Here is a 16,566-nt window from a genome sequence, read left to right as displayed (position 1 = left end):
TAATAAGTTGGATTCCTTGTCAGTCCCACCTCTCTTTCGTTGTCACCTTGAATGTATTTCTCCATTTGCATTATTAAATGGGTCATGAAAATTTATGTGGAATGGAGAGATTGCGGGTATATCTAATCATTTAAAATCAACCAAGTCTTGATATTTCATAATCTTGAGGTTATACGTGTACTTAATGAATAAGGCAAGAAAATTCGTTAAAGTTTTGAATACTTTTATTAAAAAAAATAATAATAATATGTTTCTTACTACTTCTTGTTCTTTGATGTTGAAATTGATAATCTTTTTTTCTTTTTTCTTTTTTCAAAAATATAAGAATTTTTTTTCTTTATATTACCAAAAATAAGTTTTTGAAAATAGAAAACAAAAACTGTTACCAAACATAACTTAATTCTTTGTAATGATACTTTAGTTTTTTTAATTTTTTTTCCAAAAAAAAAAAAAAAAAAAAAAAAAAAACCTAAAGTACTACTACAAAGAGTCGTGCTATAATATCTATAAAATAAAAAATAAAAAATAAAAGGAAAAAACCTGAAGTACTACTACAAAGAGTCGTGCTATAATATCTTAACAAACAAAAATAAAATACTGAAATTAATACCATATTGTATATACGGAGGCTTCTACGAAGTAGAGGAGGTTGAATTGGGGTATGAAAAGTAAGACGAAGGAGGAGAGGGTTGAATCTGAAATCTGAATTGATGGGAAATCTCTGATTTTTGTCTAATAAGTTGGATTCCTTGTCAGTCCCACCTCTCTTTCGTTGTCACCTTGAATGTATTTCTCCATTTGCATTATTAAATGGGTCTTGAAAATTTATGTGGAATGGAGAGATTGCGGGTATATCTAATCATTTAAAATCAACCAAGTCTTGATATTTCATAATCTTGAGGTTATACGTGTACTTAATGAATAAGGCAAGAAAATTCGTTAAAGTTTTGAATACTTTTATTAAAAAAAAATAATAATAATATGTTTCTTACTACTTCTTGTTCTTTGATGTTGAAATTGATAATCTTTTTTTCTTTTTTCTTTTTTCTTTTTTCAAAAATATAAGAATTTTTTTTCTTTATATTACCAAAAATAAGTTTTTGAAAATAGAAAACAAAAACTGTTACCAAACATAACTTAATTCTTTGTAATGATACTTTAGGTTTTTTCATTTTTTTTCCAAAAAAAAAAAAAAAAAAACCTAAAGTACTACTACAAAGAGTCGTGCTATAATATCTATAAAATAAAAAATAAAAAATAAAAGGAAAAAACCTGAAGTACTACTACAAAGAGTCGTGCTATAATATCTTAACAAACAAAAATAAAATACTGAAATTAATACCATATTGTATATACGGAGGCTTCTACGAAGTAGAGGAGGTTGAATTGGGGTATGAAAAGTAAGACGAAGGAGGAGAGGGTTGAATCTGAAATCTGAATTGATGGGAAATCTCTGATTTTTGTCTAATAAGTTGGATTCCTTGTCAGTCCCACCTCTCTTTCGTTGTCACCTTGAATGTATTTCTCCATTTGCATTATTAAATGGGTCTTGAAAATTTATGTGGAATGGAGAGATTGCGGGTATATCTAATCATTTAAAATCAACCAAGTCTTGATATTTCATAATCTTGAGGTTATATGTGTACTTAATGAATAAGGCAAGAAAATTCGTTAAAGTTTTGAATACTTTTATTAAAAAAAATAATAATAATAATATGTTTCTTACTACTTCTTGTTCTTTGATGTTGAAATTGATAATCTTTTTTTCTTTTTTCTTTTTTCTTTTTTCTTTTTATAAAAAGTAAAAATTCAATATATCAAGATGATGGATAAAAATGTAATTATCTTATATCTTATAAATGAGATAATTTTAAGATTTTAACGAGCTTTCAAGTTCATATATATTATATTCGAAAAAGTTTAAGAATACCATTTTTTATTTTGAAGTGGTTGGTTGTGAGTGATGAAGAAAAAATGATAGATCTATATAAAATTGATTATCCACTACTCACAGTTAACCTAACCAATTTTTCATATTGTAGCAAATATTGTGATCATAGAATAGATTATATTAAAAAAAAAAAAAAATTGGAGCTAACATAATGGATGAGAATAATTTCTATTGTTGAGTCCAAACAAGTTTCAATTATCTTGCATTTCACATATGATAATGTGGTCATTTCCTTACGATTGCTTTGCCAAACCCAGTTATCAATCTTTCACCAATATCATCTTACGCAGGATCATAGTATATACTAGGGGTCTATTTGGATTGAATTTATTTTGCTGAAACTGAAAACACTATAGCAAAATAATTTTTAAATGTGTGAATAGTATGTGGGACCCATTTTTAATGAAAAAATTGTTAAAAAGTAAAATTTGTGGGTCCCGTGCATTGTTCACGGGACCCGCAGGATTGATAAAGGAGTTGGAAAGTCAAAAAACTATGGCTACTGTTCATAAATAGTAGTCGTTGTCCCCCCCTAAATGCGTGCGCAACAGAGAAAAAAAAAAAAAAAAAGAGAAGAAACGCAAAGGCAAACGTGAAACGCAGCCTCCGAATCCAAACCGCACCTAGATATGTTGATGTTGTTGTTGGTTTTTATTTTGAGGATCTAATTATCAATCCTTGTCTTCCTATAGTAATATTGATAAGTGAATCAATAAGATTGGATGACTTTTCATGGACAAAGGAGTTACAAAAATTTTTCCACAGCTATGACGATCACGTGATTGGCAGTAGGCCTCTCAAAATGCAAAGTAGTGTTTAATTGGGTGATCTTAGACCAATACATAGAGGTATGTTTTACTAATTTTAATGAATGTTCCCAAGAGATAGACATAGGTTTCAGTTAACTCAATTGGTAAAATTTCTGATAACTGAATAGGAGATCTGAGATTCAATCTCCGCTTACACTATAAATCAATTGGATTGGTGTCTTGGTCTAATAATAAAGAACATTATCAAGAGCGGACGTCATAAATTAAAACTCTCTAAAAAAAATAATAAAATAAATAAATAAGGTGTGCTAGTTGATTTATAATTTCTGACAAATTTTAAATTGATTGAAAACATTTATGTATGTTAGTAATTATCATTTATTTTAGATTAAATTTGTTATCAATATGCCACTTTTTTTTTTTTGAGAAAAAAAAATTAAATATATCAACTGGTTAACTAGTTGACAAATAAGTATGAACAAGATCCAATAATATTTTTAGCCAAAAAGAAATTTTTTTTTTTTTGACCAAATGCTCGAGTTTTCGTTTGGTTCAGGTTCCTACATTTTCGTGGAAAATAGCCGCCTAGGTACTTGTAGTTGTGTGGTACTGCTACTATATTACTCGTTTTCTGCGTTATATCATGCCACCTCGGGTCCTCAGTATGAAAACTTTGATTAAATGCGTGTTTACTCGTTTTCTTTGACCAAATACTACTCGTTTTCTGCATTATATCATGCCACTTTTTTTCTTTTTTCTTTTTATAAAAAGTAAAAATTCAATATATGCCACTTAATTATGGAAAATTAGGCATCAAATTCCCCACTCCACTTGTAAGGGAAAAAAAAAAAGGAAACAAGTCACCATTCTAACAAGTTGACTAAAACCATGTATGATTTTCATGTTAATTTAAAATCATCACCTAACATGACAAGTAAAACTTGCGGCATTTGGTACGGGGCAATATTTTAGGATTCCTAGAAATGTTTAAAGATTCTCATGTTTAGTTGTAAATCACTCTAGGAAATCAGATGCTAGAGGAATTTGGATTCTCCACTTAAACTCCTTTCAGTAGGAGTAGGAATTTGAATTCCCTTTAAAACATGTGGGTATCCAGATTTCCAAACTCAAAGGAAATTGTATTTTTTATAAATTGACAATTTTAATCCTTTTTTTCCTTATCATTTAAGTAATCTATATATAAAATAATAGGTGAAGCAGAGAGAGTGTGAAATTGAATTCCAAATTAGAACTCTAATTTTGTGCCATGTGTCTAGAATCTGAAATTGAAGTTGAATTTTGCATCATGTGGCTAAATGTATGTGGGCTCATTCTCATTAAAACCACTTCTATGTATCGGGTCAAGTGAGTTACTATGCTAATTAAGTTTTTTCTTGATTTTGTAGTCAAACGTGAAAACCAAAGACATTAATATCGGTGATAAGAACTTGGTTTGGGTACATTGCATAATTTCCAAAAAGATAGCAAAGCTAGAGTTTGCATCTTTGTTATAAATTGCTTACAAAGTTTGCATCTTTACATTTGCACTGAGTTTCGGATTAAAGTGCTTTCTTCTTGGTTCTGACACTGAGTTTTGTTTACTATTTACTTATAAAGTTTGCATCTTTACATTTGTTATAAATTGCTAATATGTGATTAGATGCACATTATGCCTAAAATTCATTATCCTTATATTTGGTTTTTTGTTCAGGTTTGGCACCTATAACAATGAAGAAAGCACTGCTGTGGACCGATGGATGATACTTTTTGCAGGCTGCAAAGGAACTTAGTGGTCAATGGAATCTCACACGAATTGGAGAGGACCCGGCTGTAGATGTCTAGATGGCAGATGTGAGTCACTATGTTTTTAAAATGTTGAGTGAAGGTAAAGGTTATGAACAATGCAAATTTTCCGGAGAGAGATTTATTATTCTATATTTATGCAAGTTTGGTCGCCTTCTTGGAGTGGATCACTCCACCTTGTCTTTCTACTGGAATTTTTTATTCAAATTGTTACAATTTAATTCGAAATTTTATTTGAATTTTCCTATTGTTGTTACTATCATATATTATCATTCCAATTGTTCAATTAGAATCTGAAATTGGAGTCCAATTTTACTATTCACATGTACAATTTAATTATTTTTAATTTTGCTGTCATGTGCAAAAGCCAATGAGATGAAATTAATAACACATTAAACACTCATGCTTTGGGAATCGGTAGTACCAATCTAAATCCATTGGACCTGCTTCGTGATAATACAACTATGAAGGATGTATAAAAACACGCACAAACCCCTCTCTTTATAAAAAGAGATTGGAAAGAATTTCTTTTATCAGCCATGGAACTTCAAAGGTTTTTTCTTCACACAAATGCCCATCATGTTACAAAATGACCCATCGTAAAACTACAAAATGAGTACAACTCTGAGGGTTTTTTTTTTTTTTTTTTTTTTAATTTTAAATTTTTTAAGCTGCGAAAATTTCAATCATCAATAGAGATTGAAGATTCAAAAGCGTGAATGGATATTTTGGATAAACATTGTTACCAAGGTTCATCTTTCTGTGTAAAATATATATACTGCTAAATTTTGTTAATAAAATTTTCTGGTTAATAATATGAATTTAGACTTAACTGAGCCTTTTAAACATGAATAAACTCATAATTAATAATATATCTATTCCCGTGCGGTAGCACGGGGCTACATACTAGTTAAAATAAAATATAAAACAAATCATCAATATCTTTTCTCTTGTCTTATAGACCCAAACGTTGTCAGGTTGTTTTGTTATGGATTAAGCTCTTTTAAAAATTAGTATTAAAAATAAAGCATTTGAGAATTTAAATAGTTATTTTTGTATTGTACTTGTCATTTTAAAATGTTAGACTATAGTATTAATGAATTTATCATAATTAATAGTTTATATTTTGTTTTTCATTATTTATTTAAAGGAAGACCTTTTTTTTTTTAAAGAACTTGGTAGTTCATATTCAAATCTAAGGATAGAATTGGAAAAATAAATAATTCATTTAAGATTCCTAGGAATAAACTAAATATTATTATCTCACATTTTTAGGAATCTTAAAAGATTTCCAATGAAACCAAACATATGAATAGTTACATTCCTAAGCATCCAAATTGCAAGTAATCATATTCCTAGGAATTTAAATGCCAGAAGTAATGTGATTCTCCCAGACCAAACGTTACATTAATGCTTAAGCATTGGAAGGAGTTTACGAACCAAATAAACTAAGCACTTTTTAATTAATTAGTTATAAGTGTCAAAAAACTCAAAACCTTAAGCATTAAGTACCCATTTGGTTTCAGCTGAAAGTGGCGTCCACGTTTTGCGTTTTCAGTTTTTTTCCTGCGCGTGAACAATAAAATCACATGATTTTACTGTGCAATGGACAAAAAACACTGTTCATGGGTCCCACAATACTATTCACACATTTAAAAATTATTTTACTACAATGTTTTTAGTTTTCAATTTTCAATTTCAGTAACAATAAGTTCAATCCAAACGGACCTTAAATGTCAAAAACTCAAAATCTTATCTCTAGATTCAAATAAGTGTCAACAAATTCAAATAATCTTTTCTTTTTCACCTTGACTAAAGCTTCTCCATGCCATGTAATTTCCAATTTTTAAATTAACCATAAAAGAACATCGTGGGGTCATGTTACTTTCATAAGTGCAAAAGGGTACTTTGGTCAAATAGATTGCAGAGGGAAAAGGGCAAATTGGTCATTTCAAAATTGCAATTTTTTTTTTTTTATAAAAAAAAAAAAGTTATTATAATTTGTGTCCAGACAAGGTTGTAATGACACTGAATGATCCACGCGGCCAGTCAAACATTTAAAAAAAAAAAAAACATGACACGATCTATTTCAGCAGCATTCAAATTAAAGATAATATTACTGTAACTTATTCTATTTGGTATCTTCTTTGTTCAGTCCTCAGTTTAATTTTCTTCATCATTTAGAAATTGGTTAGTCCTACAGGTATTAGACCATTGAAATTCTGAGTTTGTGGGCTATGCTTCCCTGCTGCTGAAGACAATGAATCTCAATACTCTGTGCTCCGTACAGCCCACTTGATTTATTCACCAAAGCATTACCATTCACTCATCACTACCTCGAAAAGTCTGAATTGGTAAGAATGTGGTGCAACTTAGATAATTCAATAAAAAAATTATCAAATCAGTCTTTTATTTAAAACTCAATGTATCTTACCACACTTGATAATACTATACCAGTCTTTAACTTAAAATCTAAAGTCTTTATAGAATTTAATATCTTCTTTTGATTGTATAGTCCTAATCAAAATATATTACTAATATGTAGTCTAATTATCCAAGTTTTTTGTCGTCAAATAAAAAATTTGAGATTTGAACTTCAAACCGTATTTATATTAAAAATTAATCGGTGTCTTGATGAATAATAAAAAATAATTATAAAGACGTTAAATATTGAAATTCATCAAAAGAAAGATTAAGTCAGGTAAAGTGGCTTTTTGTAGTGTCAAAAAGCTAAAAATTTAACTCCACGGAAAGAGGGTTGGTGCACTGTATGGACCATGTTTGCCATTGTATTGGAACAGATATAATTTAAAAACACAACACAAAGAATGATCCAAGATTGTACCAGTTCCACTAGCTATATTGTACATTTCGGCATTAGATTTAATTAATGACTTAATAATAAGCTGGTTAACTAGTTGACAAATGAGTATGAACAAGATCGAATAATATTTTTAGTAAAAAAGAATAGTTTTCTTTGACCAAATGCTGGAGTATTCGTTTGGTTCAGGTTCCTACATTTTCGTGGAAATTAGCCGCCTAGGTACGTGTAGTTGTGTGGTACTACTACTATACTACTCGTTTTCTGCATTATATCATGCTACCTCAGGTCCTCAGTCTGAAAACCTTGATTAAATGCGTGTTTATTGGTCAGCTCTATGAATTGCACGCTTGAGATTCTGCCGCTTTTTTTTTTTTTTTTTTTTTTTTTTTTTTGCGAAGGAAAAATAAGATGGAGATCAGGTCAGGACTGCAGGCCTATGGTCAAGCTTGGTGCCAAGTGCTAAGTACTTTCCTACAATTCTTTTGACCAAAGTGGTATGTACTTTCGTGTACCAGTTTCCAAACGGCTGAAAACACTAGTGTAACTTCACTGTAATATTATTGTAATCTTATTTATCAATTTTAAAATGAACTTATTATTTTAGACCCTTGAACGAGTGTATGGAAGTTGGTGAGTAATTTATTTATTTATTATGAGCTAATTAAAGAATTTTTTTTCTTGCATAGTGAGATCTAACAATTTCTTAGATGTAGTAACATATGAGCTAATTAAAGAAGTATTTGTTTATTTATTTTATTTATTTTTTGTTTCCCTATATAGTGAGATCTAACAAATTATTAGATGTAGTTAACATATGAGCTAATTAAAGAAGTATTTGTTTTTTTTTTGTTGTTTCTCTGTATAGTGAGATCTAACAAATTCTTTTTTAGTGGAAGCATAATAACACCCATGGAAAATTCTTAAATAATTTCGGAACATGGTGAAATGATTCTCTCTCCTCTCATATTCATGGTGTGATCCACTCATTAAATACATGGTGGAGTCAAAGTATATGAATATGAAAAAAAGGAACACAATTTTATCATATTCTAGAAAAACCTAAAAATTAGTAAGCACAAGATAACAAAGCTTTTTATTATTAGCATTTGTTGGGATCCTTTTTAGGTAGCTTTACAACGAGTTGAACTTTGATTGATGAGATCTTGGACTTGGGTTTATGAATTCCTTCATTGTTGGGTGCTCTGAGAAGGCAACCATTTTTCCCTTGTGGCTAAATGATGTTGGGAAAAATATATAAAACACTTATAGCAAGATGTTGGTGACAAGTTTAGAAGATTAAAGTGGTTGAAATGGTATAGGAAAATTAATAATATAATAAAAGTAAAACAATAGAAAGCAGTAATATTAGAGAATTAGTTTGCATAGAGTGACAAGGAGAGGTTTGAGAGTATTAGCATAGATGTGCCTTGTGTTAATGTTAATAATGCATTGTTTGTGTGGCTTCATCAACGACTCGTGGTGGGCCATTTAGCTATGGCCAGTCATTTAGCGGTGAAGCAACACGTTTACCAAAAATAAAAAATTGTAACTTTATAACCATTCACAGCAACCTCGTATGTCTTAATAAGAACTTAACACGAGAGAGATGTTGAGGATGAGTTTTGTAGCCTTTGCACATGGAGTTCTTAAGTTGTGGCTCACCATTATTGGATCTTCAAGCTATAACCAATCATGATTAAAAACACAACGCAAAGCAAGAAAGATACAATATTCCATATAAAAGTATAATAGTAAAGAAAAATATGAGTGATGGGGAGTGGAGGTGTAGTTAAGTTTGTAGAACAAGTCAAAAGTGTTAAAAGATGGTGTTTTTGTGTTTCGCTGTTTTGGGTGATTTTAATATATTATCTTGGTTCATATTGGTGAGATATTAAAAGGAATAGTACTTAAAATAGTGCTGCTAAATGAAGTAGAATCACAATTTGGACAAGCTAAATTGGAGAGAACGTGTATTGAATTTTTCTAATTAAAATGGGTGTGGGAGACTTTCCTCCCTAAATCCAATGTTTTTGGACTTCCCTTTATGTGTGAAAGTTGCCTTTTGAGGTGGAGATCCAACGGTTGAGATCTTCCTCCATTTAGTCAATGAGGTGTCAAGCTCTCATTGAATGAATTGTACCACATTTAGCCTTGATTTAACGAGGAGGTGGCGTGTGGTTTGTGAAAGGTTGAACCCAATGGCTACTGCTGGCAAACGGGTTGAGTTTGTTTGAAGAGAAACAAAAAGACTTTGGCTAAAATGATGACACCTAGCTCTTGAACTACTCACCCCAAGCATTTATATGTACAACACGATAAGCGGAGAGTAAGTCAATGCAGAGATTAACTTCACAACTAGTTAACTTATGCGATAGTGAGTTGGAAAATTTTTTCACGTAGTAAACTGTAATAGATACTATAATATAATAAATATTCGGTTTATATTCCTATGACATAACTATTCAGTTGTTTGATTATATTTTTATTATAATGAATAGTTATTCTTTATGAATAGCTATTTTTCAAAATGAGAAATAACTATTCCTTATCAAAAGTATTGAATATTTATTTCTTCACTTTATGTAATAACTTTTTAAAAAAATTTCCTAAAAAGTCATTAGTTGCCACATCTTCAAAAGGAAAGAAAATTAATTTTCCTTATTATTAATTATTAGCTCTATTTTGAACACCCTAAAATAAGTGTATTTTAAGAAATTTGACTTAAAAATAATTTAATTATACCTTCCTTTTATACTCTACTAAATTGTAGTTGCATATTCAAGATTCTATTCTTAAATGGTCACCAAACTAATGAATAGTAATATTTATTACATTCCAACTTAATGTATTCCTTGGTTAAATGCCTTATAGCTGAATTGGCACCTCCTCATGCACAAAGTGCTTGGGGTTCTAGGAGGAAAATGGTTCAAGTTGTAGGGTTAGCATGTTGTAATTATCTCTCTCAAAAAAAAAAAAAAGTATTCCTTGTAATACTTATTTCTATTCCCATATAATAATTATTACAGTGTACCAAACATACCCCTACTATTAACTTGTGCGACCCGCTATTTTTTGTCAATCACTCGTTAGCGCATAAGTTAGCAATCTATTAAATTGAATGTAAGAATGGTTCTATCCATAGTATTGTTGTTGGTGAGTGAATGTTAAGTGATCCAAATTTATACACCTTTACTAGAGTTGGTTCCACCAAAATCTCACATGATATTCATTTGTTAGATTGTTACATCAATGGTTTGATATAAGTGTTACAATAGTTATTTTTTGGAGTTGAGATTGTGTCCAGTGTATCAATGCACTAGACACCTTAAGATGAGGACACGTATCTAATTTTGGATATGTGTCTATATCCTAATGTATTTATATACACTAATGCATTGGACACAAGTCATGTCCATTTTATTGAGGTTAGGAGCTCGATACCTCAAGTAAAACATAATTGTCATAGAGCAATGCAAAGTCCAAGCAAGATTTGTTATTTGGGCTAGCGTAAGGGAAATGTTATTGAGGTAATGCTACAAAAATATAACTTTTTCACAACTTGTTAAATTGGTAAGTTATGATTGGAATATCGTCATTTAAATTTAAATGAGTCTATCATTAATTTCACAATTATTGTAAAAAAAAGTTACGACTAGCATTATTTTCCTAGACTTAATGTTTACACAAATTATACAATATCATTTTCATGTGTCATTGCACCTCGTGTGACTCACGACATAATTATGCAAATTTTATATTTACAAACCAGAAAAATTTAAGTATAATTCATTAAGTACAATGCATTAGGCTTTTAATTAAATTCAAACATAAAAATTGCATTGAGTTTAATGGTCTTTGAAAAATATATATTGTTTGTGCTTAATTAATTAATACAACCATATATTTGAATTTAATAAAATAATTTTTTTAAGTTTTTACCTTTTAAGTTTATTAACAGCAAAAAAAGAAAAGTTAATTACGTTTGGGTAAAGTCGGCTTCTATTGCCTCAAGCACCACTTTCCTACACGATGGTTTCACAATTTTGTAATAAGTGTTTGATTTGAAATTCCAGCCGACTTTTTACCTCTCTCTCTCTCTCTCTCTCAGGTCTCAACGGCTAGTAGCCTAGCCTCTGTAATAGCCCAGACCCAGAAGAGCCATATGTGATTATTATGTGATCTATGCCAAACCCACTTCGCTCTTCTATGGTATAGATAAATGCTGCACTTTGCTAGTCGATTACATGAAGAGTCGCATCAGCTATAACCATTCATTCCAACATAAATGGAACGCTATTTGTTAAATGTACTTCACTCGTCTCTGCACATTAAACAATTCAAGCAAATTCACGGCCTCATCGTAATAAATTATCCTGCTCTTACTCCATTTTTTGTGCAGGGGCTTCTTCGTTTATCTATTATTGTATATGCTCGCCAAGTGTTTGATAGAATTCCTCAACCAAGTAAAATCCTTTATAATTCCCTCATTTCTACGTATTCTAAGCTTTCTCTGTACAAAGAGGCTTTAGATGCGTTTGTTTTGATGCATGATAGTGGTACCCAGGTGGTATGTTCCACAATTCCGCCTGTTATGAAGTCCTGCACTTCTTTATTGGCTGGTGAATTAGCCAATGAGATTCATTCGTTAGTTGTAAAATACGGGTTCAGCTCGGATGTTTTTGTTCAGACTCCTTTGATGGATTTTTATGCCAAAATTGGTGATATAGATTCCGCAAAGAAAGTTTTTGATGAGATTTTCGTGAAGGATCCGATCTGCTATAATTGTTTGATTTCAGGGTATTCCAAGTCCGGTGATGTTGTGGCAGCGCAGCAGCTATTTGATGAGATGAGTGAGAGAACTGTTGTTTCATGGAATTCTATGATTTCTTGCTATGCAAACAATGGGCATTATTGTGAGGGTTTGAGGATGTTTGAGAGGATGCAGGTTGAGAGGTTTCGCCCTAACGAAATTAGTGTAGCCACTGTACTCTCTATATGTGCTAAGCTTAGGGATTTGGAAATGGGGTTGAGAGTTAAGAAGTTTATTGATGAGAACAATTTACGTATAAATATGATAGTTTCTACTGCATTGTTGGAAATGTATGTGAAATGTGGGGCTGTTGATGATGCACGTCAGGAGTTTGAACGCATGGACAGAAGAGATGTTGTTGCTTGGAGTGCCATGATTGCTGGTTATGCCCAAAATGGGAGACCTAGTGAGGCCTTAGAACTCTTTGAAAGCATGACAAGCAAACAGATTAAGCCTAATGATGTTGCCCTTGTTAGTGTTCTATCTGCATGCTCTCAACTGGGCTCATTGGAAGCTGGTGAGCGCATTGGCAACTATGTAGAGAGTCAAGGCTTTGTCTTTAATGTTTATGTGGCCTCTGCACTATTGGATATGTACTCCAAGTGTGGAAATATTAGTAAAGCTCGTCAAATTTTCAATCATATGCCTCAGAAAGATGTTGTTAGTTGGAACTCAATGATTGTAGGTCTAGCAGCTAATGGTTTTGCGAAGGAAGCAATTAATCTTTTTGAGAAAATGAAAGAACTTAGAGTGAAACCGAATGATATAACATTTGTGGGGATATTGACAGCTTGCACCCATGCAGGCCTTCTTGAATTGGGGCTTAGGATTTTCAGAAGCATGAAATTGGATCATGAGATTACTCCAACTATAGAACATTATGCTTGTGTTGTTGACCTATTTTGTAGATCTGGGAAATTGAAAGATGCCCATGAGTTCATATGTAGAATGGAAGTGGAGCCCAATGTTGTGATATGGGGCACCTTATTGAGTGCTTCTAGAATCCATTCAAATCTAGAACTTGCTGAGTTCTCCGTCAAGAAATTACTAGAACTTGAGCCTGAGAATTCTGGGAACTATATCCTTCTTTCTAATATATATGCAAGTGCTGGCAGATGGGAAGAATCCTTGACAGTGCGAAATTTGATGAAAACTAACAGAGTGCAGAAAACCTCTGCATATAGTTGGATAGAAATGGATAATAAAGTGCATAAGTTTTTAGTTGGTGACACATCCCACCCTGGATCTAATGATGTTTATCGCATTGTTGATGGGTTGGCAATGCAGTCGACTTGGGCTGGTTATAATTTTGAATCTGCATTGGAATTTTCATGGTGCTCAGAGTAGAAAGCAGTAATTGCCCACTACTGCAACTGGAAAAGTATGGTGGAGGTTGTACCACAGAGAGTTTAACTTTAGTCTCAGCTTGGACTAGGAAATCCTGCTCTCTTGCTTGTTGTCCAACCAAAAGAAAAGATGCCTGGGAAAAGTTTTCAAGGTAAACTGTTTTCTTACTCATTTTGTATCTTGATTTAAATGGTAGATAATGCATTGAATAGAAAGGATTTTCAGGTTACTGGTCTAGCAAGGCATGTTTTTATGTATACTATCCAATCAAATTTTGGAAATAAGCTTATGAAAACAAGTAGAATTGCATTTCCTAGATTTTGGCTAATTGGCATGGTGGCTTCATATTAGATGGTTTGTAAGAAATCTAAAATGCAAGCCAAGGAAGATGGATTAATCCATGATCTATGGGGCAATTATTAATATTATTTTTTTGTTTCTGTGTCACGACCCAAGAAAAGTGGTATCTACACGCTTACATAACACACTCTCATCAATCCCTGGTCAGGTTGCAATTAGGGCTCGTTGTGTTTGTTTATATAACTCGTCAACCTAATAAACACCCAATGTGGAACTCAGCACACTTGCACTATCTAGTCCAATCCAAATAATTCAGGTTATGACACTGTTTCCCTCAAATGCCAACTGCAGAACTGATATAGCAGTACAAAATTATTTCCTAGAACTCAGTTACTTCACATTCAAAATTGAGCTGTCCCTGATTGTTAGCTCTAAGATTATTTTACTGCTTCAAGTTTATTTGGAAAATGTTTATTTAATGTAGCAACAAACTTGATCCATTCCCACTTGAACCATCACATGTTATACAGCATGACATTGGATGTGAAAATATATGATTTGTCAATCCATTGTATTATTTCATGACATCGTAGTATGCTTCATAAACAAGCAATGAGTCAGTTACACTAGCATCGAAGATATGTGAATGACTGATTTCTTAGGTCATCTTTAATACTAGAAATTATTAGGTAAAATAGAATCATGAGATGATCATTGACCATTTCAGATGCTTTAGTAGAAGCTGGGGTTGCACTCGTAGACACTTTTATTTAATATTCTCATTGTATGTACTTAGTGCCTTAGGATTTAAGAAACTTGACCGGCATTTGGTCGAAATTTGGTTAATCATGATTTGCTATTATTAATAATTTTTTTAAAAAGTTCAATGCTTTGAAATGACTCCTATTATTTGTTTCTTTTCAAGTGTTTCTTGTATCTTTGTGTATATTGTTTTTGTTTTCAATTATTATAAACATTCTGTTAGATAGTTCCATCAACAAAACTGGAAGTAACAAGGTCGCTTCAAGGTTTTTGACGTGTTAATACTAAAATGGCGGTTTTAACTCTATGGTGGTGTGGGTCAACCTACGATATTGCATCCAAAGGTATCACTTTCAAACCATGGAAGAATTTCTTGTAGCTCAAGTATTTGAAAGTTCTGATTTAATATCTGCTATAACTTTCAGGCTCTCACAGTATGCTCTTGTAACCGCAAGCGGTCAAATTGTTTTAATTATTTAATTATTTTTTTAATTTTATCAAGCCATTTCAACTTTCAAGGCTACAAAGAAGTACCAGTTTGAAACTGAGGTACCATGTCATTGTCTTTATTTGGGTGTGAGATATGATCTTTGATTTTCTTACTCCTGGATTTATTTAACAAGTACACTTGGTCTTCAAACTCTTTCTTATGTTTTATATGTAATTAGGGGCCACTGATTTATATTCTAGTGAAACTGTGCAAGCATGCAACTAATACATTGGGTCCGTTTGGATTGAGCTTATTTTTGCTGAAACTGAAAACTGAAACTGAAAACACTGTAACAAAATAATTTTTAAATGTGTGAATAGTACCGTGAGACCCATTTTTAATGAAAAAGTTGCTGAAAATTGGAATTTGTGGGTCCGTGAACAGTGCACGGATGCATTGTTCACCGTGGAATAGTCAACCATTGCGGGGCTACTGTTCATGAATAGTAGCCGCACTCCCAACTTAAACGCGTGCAAAAAAAAAAAAAGGAAAACGCAAAGCTGAAAACGCAACGCGTTAAATGCCGAATCCAAACGGCTTCATTATTATTTTTTAAATGCTAGGTCAATTTGCTTAATTCATTATGAAGAAACCATGTGCTATTATTATTTTATGGGATTATCCACTAGATGATAATTATATTATATTATGGGATTATCTACTAGATCATCTGAGATGCTTGTTGTCCACATCCACATGCATAGATTTCTATCAGCAATTTGGTAGACCACGCCAAGTTATTTTGAACCTTTCTTAGGGGAAATTTCAATTATTTTAAAAAATAAAAGAAAAGGAAGGGAAAGAACCTTAGGGTATATTTGACTGTTTATCATTTTATAGAGGAAAAGTTAGGCAACATTAAAGTTATAGGGTTCGAAATTCAAATGAACCCGACTTTGGAAAAAAAAAAAAATATATATATATATATATATACACACATATAGATAGTAGTATTAAAATTTTTTGTTTTGACCATTTTAAAATAAAAATTTGAACACCTAAAAAAAGCCCAACAACAAAATAATTTAACACCAACCTTTATCTTGACATTTTTAAACGAAAAGAAAAAATATTCAACAAAAAACCAATTTGATCTAAAATTGGAAAAAAAAAAGCAAACCCAATAACAAAAACTAGTAATTTGTTGATCTTAAATGTTAGAAAAAGATAATTATAAGGACAGAATTTGGATCTCTGACTCAAAGGATAAAGGAACTCAGACCCAAAAAGCTCAATATAATGAATTTGTAGAGAGTTGGTTGAAAAACTGGGATTTAATGAATTAGACAACAAGCAAAGTGGATTCGGATGACAAGAAAATGAAGATAGACTGGTTTATTCTCAATAAAATCGTCTTCAGCACAGTCCAAGGATATTAGTTTTTATATATTTTTTTCAAGTTTGATTACATGTTCAATTCTTGATTGCTATAGTATTTTTCTCTTAATTTCTCGATCCTTATTTCATCAGCAGTCTCTTACATTATATATCTCTCTTTGAATGATCGGA

General features: G+C 31.5%; 1 protein-coding gene across 2 annotated transcripts; it reads left to right on the top strand.

Annotated features, from left to right (window-relative positions):
* Nucleotides 1-11,345: 11,345 nt before the first annotated feature.
* Nucleotides 11,346-15,169, top strand: LOC126703168 (pentatricopeptide repeat-containing protein At1g08070, chloroplastic-like). Of its 2 annotated transcripts, none has more exons than XM_050402101.1 (2): nucleotides 11,346-13,656; nucleotides 14,795-15,169. In XM_050402101.1, exon 1 carries the CDS (start codon nucleotides 11,634-11,636, stop codon nucleotides 13,503-13,505), a length of 1,872 nt encoding a protein of 623 aa, XP_050258058.1. In that variant the 5' UTR covers nucleotides 11,346-11,633; the 3' UTR covers nucleotides 13,506-13,656; nucleotides 14,795-15,169. The 2 variants fall into 2 exon arrangements, with proteins under 2 accessions (XP_050258058.1, XP_050258057.1); XM_050402100.1 differs by having other exon boundaries at nucleotides 14,791-15,169.
* The last annotated feature ends 1,397 nt before the right edge of the window (nucleotides 15,170-16,566 follow it).

This window comes from Quercus robur, chromosome 10 (assembly GCF_932294415.1).
Source record: "Quercus robur chromosome 10, dhQueRobu3.1, whole genome shotgun sequence".
Classification (NCBI taxonomy): domain Eukaryota; kingdom Viridiplantae; phylum Streptophyta; class Magnoliopsida; order Fagales; family Fagaceae; genus Quercus; species Quercus robur.
Note: the sequence above shows the minus strand (reverse complement) of the source record. Positions and strands in the feature narration are given on the sequence as shown.